The sequence below is a fragment of the Benincasa hispida genome, chromosome 8, assembly GCF_009727055.1.
Source record: "Benincasa hispida cultivar B227 chromosome 8, ASM972705v1, whole genome shotgun sequence".
NCBI lineage: Eukaryota > Viridiplantae > Streptophyta > Magnoliopsida > Cucurbitales > Cucurbitaceae > Benincasa > Benincasa hispida.
The window spans coordinates 45,962,637-45,969,801 of NC_052356.1; the positions used below are offsets into that span (position 1 = coordinate 45,962,637).

General features: G+C 36.8%; 1 protein-coding gene, 1 long non-coding RNA gene and 1 other non-coding gene across 8 annotated transcripts; all 3 read left to right on the plus strand.

Annotated features, from left to right (window-relative positions):
• The first annotated feature begins 300 nt into the window (after positions 1-300).
• Positions 301-3,248, plus strand: LOC120084201 (serine/threonine/tyrosine-protein kinase HT1-like). The gene is made up of 3 exons (XM_039040095.1): positions 301-1,326; positions 2,257-2,712; positions 2,891-3,248. Exons 1-3 carry the CDS (start codon positions 967-969, stop codon positions 3,155-3,157), a joined length of 1,083 nt encoding a protein of 360 aa, XP_038896023.1. The 5' UTR covers positions 301-966; the 3' UTR covers positions 3,158-3,248.
• A 183-nt stretch (positions 3,249-3,431) lies between these two features.
• Positions 3,432-3,511, plus strand: TRNAL-UAG. The gene has a single exon. It is a non-coding gene; the product is annotated as a tRNA-Leu (tRNA).
• A 140-nt stretch (positions 3,512-3,651) lies between these two features.
• On the plus strand, positions 3,652-6,927 carry LOC120082469. 6 transcript variants are annotated; one of them, XR_005483181.1, is made up of 5 exons: positions 3,652-3,801; positions 4,014-4,219; positions 4,544-5,393; positions 5,686-6,071; positions 6,550-6,927. It is a non-coding gene; the product is annotated as an uncharacterized LOC120082469 (long non-coding RNA). The 6 variants fall into 6 exon arrangements; XR_005483185.1 differs by having other exon boundaries at positions 3,665-4,219; positions 4,544-5,119; positions 5,197-5,393; XR_005483183.1 differs by lacking the exon at positions 4,014-4,219 and having other exon boundaries at positions 3,653-3,801.
• Positions 6,928-7,165: the final 238 nt, after the last annotated feature.

The following is a 7,165-nucleotide window of genomic DNA, read 5'->3' on the forward strand; positions in this document are numbered from 1 at the left end:
GACTAGGCATTCATTTTTTGAGAGAGGGTAACAACATGGCTAATATATTTATAATAAGACGTTCAATAATTAAGAAATAATGTACTATTCATAATTGTTGGTACAAATGGGGTAGGGGAGGAATTTGAGAGGAAGGGAGGAAGGGAAGGGCAAGATGGAAAAAAAGAAGAAGGTAAGGGGTGAAAAGGGGAGAAAATGAAAGGGTAGGGGTCATAATCAAAGTGGACCCATATTGTCCCCTAAGAAGAGGATCTTTACACGTTATGAGTGTAAAGGGGCATAAAACCAAAGGCATTGCCATTAACTTTGGCTTTGCCACAAGGCCAAGAGAAAGGGAAAAAAAGAGAGAAAATGGCCTAAGAAGACGAGTCTTTAATCTTTTACACACACACACACACACAGACACACAGACAGAGAGAAACCCGCCAGCTCTTCCCCCATATGCTTTCACTGCACCACCAGAAACAACAACTACATCTCAACCGACCCTTTTAGCTGTAAACCCTTTCTCAATCTCTATGGGGAAGAAAACCCATCTTCTTCTTTTTCCCATTTCTCTCTGTTTCAGCTGTGAATTTCGATTCTAGTGTTTGAAATAAACCACTGTTTGCTTTTCTTCTGTTGAGTCTGAGATGTATATGCAGATTTGTTTATGTTTGTGTGTCTAATTTGAATGAGTTTGGGGCGGGTTTGAGTTTTGTCGCTGGGATGAGTTCCATTCGTGTAGCTTTTTCTTGTTTCTTTCTTGCATGAGTATCAGGAAAGGAAAATGTAGCTGAAACAGTGAAACCCATTAGACAAGAGGTTAGTTCTGTGTTCTCCAGCTATAGATCTCGTTCTTGCATCGATTGATTTTAGCAAATTTTGAGTGGATTTAGAGTCTACATTGGGAAGGGGAAGGGTTTAAGGATTGAAGGGGGGGAGATTGATGAGATTGATGATATTGGTTAGATTTGGCCACGCCCCATGAGGAATTTAAACTGGTTTAAGCCAATTTCGATTAATGGGAAGCCTGGGAGGAGGCTCTCACTTGGAGAATACCAACGGGCTGTGTCGTGGTCCAAGTATTTGGTGTCATCCGGAGCAGAGATAAAAGGAGAGGGAGAAGAGGAATGGAGTGCTGACATGTCCCAGTTGTTCATTGGCTTTAAATTTGCTACTGGAAGGCACAGTAGGATTTACAGAGGCGTGTATAAGCAGAGGGATGTTGCAATTAAGCTGATAAGCCAACCTGAGGAGGATGAAAATTTGGCTAACTTTCTTGAGAATCAGTTCATTTCAGAGGTGGCATTGCTGTTTCGATTGAGACATCCCAATATCATCACTGTATGTTTTCATTACTTGTTCTTTTTTTTTTTTTGTGGGTCTGTTATTTTTTTGTCTGAAGCACCTGAATGTTTCATGAAAGGGAATAGTGATGTATTGTGCTAAATTCTTCTTATGTTGTTTACTTTTTTTTTCTATTTTTTATGTCCTATTAGCAATCTCATTCCTTAAAAGGGTTTTTGATAAGTTCACATATTCTACTGATTTCTGTAGTGCCTTTTTATGGCAGCATGCAATGCTTTTAGCATCTTATCACGGGAAGTGCAGAGAAAAATGACTTCTATATTCCTTGAAAACGATAAAGATAATATTTTCTTTTACCATAGGGAACCTCTACTTCATAATGTCAGATTTCCTTTGGAGATTCTTTCTGTTTATTGAGTGATTTGATTTTGAGATTAATTAAGTGGTTTTCCCCATTAACTCTAATCTTAGCCCAAGTAAAATAAGATTGAAGCGCAAGTTACTTTCCTTAATATCCCTTGATCCTTTTCCTTCTTTATACACTACAACACAGAAATCTCCAAAAAAGGGGAACTATTGGATGTTGGAGCTAAAGAAGGCAACACAGTAATCTTTCATAGTTGCAAAATGAAGAATGGGAAACTTTAATAGAGCATTGATCTGAGTTCATTTCTTACAAGGGGTTATGAGCAGTCGTTTATTAGGACTTGAGCCCACTTTGGAATTATAAATTTATTGACTTTGTTTTGATTTCCATTTCATGTAATTTTCATTAGAACTTGATCTCCCTCTGCTGATTGTGACCTGCATTTCTAACCTGTTATATAAAGAACTCTGAATTAGATCTGCAAACATTCGCATAATTGAAGGCAAAAGCTATGCTGCTATGCAGTTTCAAAAGTCCCTATACTCATTGATGAGATATTTTATACTGCTAAAATGCTAGTTTCTGCCTTCGTCCTGCAGTTCATTGCAGCTTGCAAGAAACCTCCAGTGTTTTGTATTATCACGGAGTATATGACAGGGGGTTCATTAAGAAAATATCTCCATCAACAGGAGCCACATTCCGTTCCACTAAACTTGGTTCTGAAACTAGCCCTCGAAATCTCACGTGGGATGCAGTACCTTCATTCTCAGGGAATTCTTCACAGAGATCTCAAATCAGAAAATCTTTTACTTGGTGAAGATATGTGTGTTAAGGTAGCAGATTTCGGTATCTCGTGCTTAGAATCTCAGTGTGGAAGTGCGAAGGGATTCACTGGAACTTACCGCTGGATGGCACCTGAAATGATCAAAGAAAAACACCACACTAAGAAAGTTGATGTTTATAGCTTTGGCATTGTCTTATGGGAGCTCTTAACTGCATTGACACCATTTGATAACATGACTCCTGAACAGGCAGCATTTGCAGTCTGCCAGAAGGTAACATTCACTTTTTTATGTTAATTTCTTTTGGTATCAACAATGTCAAATCCTAATATAAGAAAGAACCTCATTTGCTAATTTTCGCTTCAGTTGACCGTTAACCATTTCGTTCTTGCGCTAATTTAATCTTTACTCCGTGTAAACAATCATATTAGCTTATGTCTGTGCTCTTCAGAATGCAAGACCACCCTTGCCTTCTGCATGTCCGCAGGCATTTCGTCATCTGATCCAGAGATGCTGGTCGAAAAATCCCGACAAGCGACCGCATTTTGACGAGGTTGTTTCAATTTTGGAAACTTATGTGGAGTCTTACAATGAAGATCCAGATTTTTTTTGTCATTATGTTCCCTCATCTAGATATACTGCTTTGCAATGCTTACCAAAATGTATTACCAAACAATTATCTACTTCCTTGAAGCCTAGGAATTCTTCATCCTCTTGAATCCTGTATAATTGCCAAATATAGCATCTTCTTATCTCGCTTCAAGCCTTAGGGTATTATTATTAAATCAAGGTTGTGAATTTTTGTGCCCTTTTTTCTTTTTTATGTGGAACAACTATTTTATTTTGATGATGCAAATTGTAAATAGATTCCATGTGCATTATTATTTTTTTTGTTTTTCAATTTCCAAAGCTTCTATATTATATGGTGCTGACTGCTCATTGATAGAATAGTTATAATATATATATTTTTCTGAGTTTTTATTCAACAAATTGACAGTTTGGCCGAGTGGTCTAAGGCGCCAGATTTAGGCTCTGGTCCGAAAGGGCGTGGGTTCAAATCCCACAGCTGTCAATATTATTTTTTCTGTTTTTTTAATGGGCCTTCAAATTAATGAAGCTCGGCCCAATATCTTGGGTTGGGCCCATTAATATTTGGCGGGGGAACTAAAGAGCGATTAATTTATTAATAATATTTAATGACCGTTTAAATTAAGAGACTAATCTGCTTCCAAAAAAACAATTTCGCGATTCATTATTGTTCTGCTTCTATGATTTCCATTGTGATTCTGTTTTTTAAGAAAGTTATTATTATGGCGTCTCGATCAGGAGCTCTTCCGATGGCGGCAGAGAATGTGGATTTAGGTTGAAATATCTCTTTCATCTTTCCAAGATCGAGTATCTTTTTCATTCTGCGTGTTGCGATTTTCAATTGAAGCATCTAATTTTAACTGTTCTTTGTGATTAGTGGAGGAATTTTAGGGCAATGTCAGTGAGTGAGTTGAATTGTTGCTATCGATGTTGAAACTAAGAATTTCTTCGAGTTATTAATTGAAGTGTCATGTATGCTTTTCAAGACTAGGATTCTCGTTTAACGTCGGTTCAAAGAATCTTGAAAAGAGATTATATTATCACTGTTGAGCTTCCAGGATCGTTCCATCAGCTACCCACTTCGTTTTCAAGTATCACACGAAAGATTGATATTCTGCACGAAGCTTGTTAGTTGGATTATTGGACTCTGATTGGATTCCGATTGCTAATTATATGCAAGCTTTGGAATTAGGTATAAGCCTTTGGCATAAACTACTTATTTTCATTCCTCCCGTATCATTTTTTCAATGGGACCTTTCTGCATGATAGAGAAATTTGTGCCGTTATGTTTGCAATGAATTAGTCTTTTTTTTTTTTTTAATTGCTTTATAAGCATGTAAATGTTGACTTTGTTATTCGATTTTATCAGTATATCAGTTATGCCATTCTGCTTGTAGTCCTTTTAACCTCTTTAAGTCGTCAAGGGATTAACATCTACACCAAATTATATATCCCCAACACTTCAATATATCAAACAAGTCCTATAAGCACTCATATTGGTTGAAAATTATCGCAGTGACAACTATCGAAACTATTGATTCTGGACTACATATTATGAACATAATGCTTGGAGATGCTTTTCTACCACTTCAAAAGTTTCCACGTGATAGAAGTACTTGGTATCTTCATTTTGGCCACAGGGACTGACAAACAACAAAAAGAGGTTCAGCAAGGTGGAAAAGCTAGAGTTGATAAACTAAATTCTACAACCCCCTTGATTGTCAACCTTGAACCTGTTCAACAAGTACAAAATGGTGTGAAGTTCCTTTCATATCCCAAAGTAAGGGGCTCTCCCGTCATCTAAAGAAGATCTTTTCTTGAGCAGAATGGCTTGCAAAGGAGGAGATAGATTAAGCATTTAGGCACGTGCCTGTAAGCAAATGTCTTATTCTATCAGTCATATATGCTTGATTTTTGTCATCCTAAACTTGTGTACCATGGATTGCGATTTACATGCTTTTCAGTTATCTGTCCGACCTATCTCAATATTACAATTAGTCACCACTGATAGTAACACTGTACCCGAATTTTATTCTAATGGGCAAATCCCAGGACCCACCTCCAACAGCAGTGATATCTAGTGGGAGTCAAGGTAATTTATGGACTTGAGCCAGTTATTTTGACATGAATTTTTTGAATTACTTCATCCAGTAGCTTTATAGTGAACAGATGAACGGGTGAAATCACCTTCAAACAATCACCTACAAGCTTCAGTACAAACTTTTCTGCCTTCAGCTAGTGCACCCGTTGCACCCCCCATGGTTGTTTCATCATCGGCTACATTGAAGTGGTCTGATATAGCTGTAGGACTCCTGTCGTTTTCAGGTGCTGGAACAACTTTCATAATTAAAGCAAGAGAGATCGACGTAAGAGTTAACGTGGTTCAGTAACAATGTATTAGCTATGTTCACGGGGTAGGGGGATAACAGTTTTATTAGATTGAGTAATACAGTAAGACTCTTGTACTTGGTCGTTCGAAGCACTACATACTAGATTTAAGGCATTTCAACAAAACTTTATTTTACCATAGCTTATCCAAGCATTTGATGAATTCCTGCTGACACTGTGAGGAAAGATTGCAATACATCTTAGATGCATTTGGAATTCATTAATGCATATGTGCTTGCACAACTTCTGATTTCACATTACTTGTTTCAGAACGAAATAGTTCCAAGATTGAAATCCTGGATCCGCATGTTTTTATACGATGGACATGAAGATATTGTAAAAGGAGATAGTTCCATATCAAGTTTGGTAGAAGAAGCAGCTTCAGAAGCGCCAATTGATGTAGCAAGAGCAAGCCAGGATATGTTGAACTCAAACTGCCCTATCTCATATTCTTCAAAATACCGGCTAACTATCATCTTTACCCATCCCTATTCACATTTTTTTTCTGCATACTGTAATTATCAGAGATTAATTGTGATGATCGAACCTCATTTTGTACGTTGCCAGAGATTCGAAAATTGAGGAAATTATTTTTTTATTACATATGCAACTACGGAAAATGAAGACTCTGACAAGTCTCTTGTTGGGTTCGGAAGGTAATGCTACTTTCATATTTTGATTGAACTCCTAAACTACTTTCGTTTCTTTCAATCATATTTTTCCTGACCACTATAAAATTCATGAATGCCAACAACCTGTGCTATGTGAAGATTTTCTTTTTCTTTTATATTTTTTTATAAAAAAGATTGTCCTTTTATTGTCAAGGAGACTTTTTAGAATAAATATGTTTTTCGCTAGATATCTTCTGCACCTTTCGAGAGAAATACTTGATCGTTAGCAAATTTCCTCTTAGCTCTCCAGATTCAATATCCTTCCCCTATGTAGGTTCGTTCGAAAGATTTCTACGTTGGATTTTGAATAAAACGTTACATCTTTAAGCCTCGGTAGTTGCTTCTGAGCTGCAAATAAACTTGATAGTTCATGAACAATTTTATTTAAAAAAGGTCTTAATCAATATACTAGGAACCTAGGAATGCAACCATTGAACGTCCTCTCTTCTTTTCACATTTTCAGGCGATTCAAAACGAACAAATTATTCTGGTGTAAGAGCATGTGGTAACTCCAATCCTTTACACAAATTGCAGAGCCAGGGGGGAAGTTTTTATTCCACGATGCAGAATTATGGGACGAACTATCAGTGGAACGAAAGTATCAAAGTTATAAAAATACTGTAAGTATACTTCTATAGCATTGTAATTATCAAAATTTCTATCCACAATAGACTATAGATCTCAGGCTGCTCATCTATTTTGAGGTGATGGGTGTCTGTACGTTTATCTATTTTTAGGCAACAAAAGTGTCAGTATGTGCATTGACATGTTTGTTACTATGCATTCTAAACAACATGTGACAACTGCATTTTTCTCACATAGTTATTTGACAACTTAGATACTCTCTCAATAAGCCAAATATGTTTCCTTTTTCCTTGGTGGTCAGTTGAGATTGGAGTGGAAATGTAGAAATTTAAATAACAGTTTAGGGAAGTGCTTCAGGACATGCACATGGGTGGGTTGGCTATTTATTTTAGAAAAAAGAAAAATGTGGAGTAGCAAAAAGACAGAAAAAACTTTACTTTTAGTAAAGAATACAGATATTGGAGGATACGCTTTGGAAAGAAACTTCATTGTTC

What these genes read in the sequence shown, in the direction of transcription:
- LOC120084201 (XM_039040095.1), top strand. Translation starts at nt 967, where the DNA reads ATGAGGAATTTAAACTGGTTTAAGCCAATTTCGATTAATGGGAAGCCT. An exon ending in GACATCCCAATATCATCACT is followed by an intron (nt 1,327 to 2,256) that starts GTATGTTTTCAT and finishes TTCGTCCTGCAG; the next exon opens with TTCATTGCAGCTTGCAAGAA. An exon ending in CATTTGCAGTCTGCCAGAAG is followed by an intron (nt 2,713 to 2,890) that starts GTAACATTCACT and finishes TGTGCTCTTCAG; the next exon opens with AATGCAAGACCACCCTTGCC.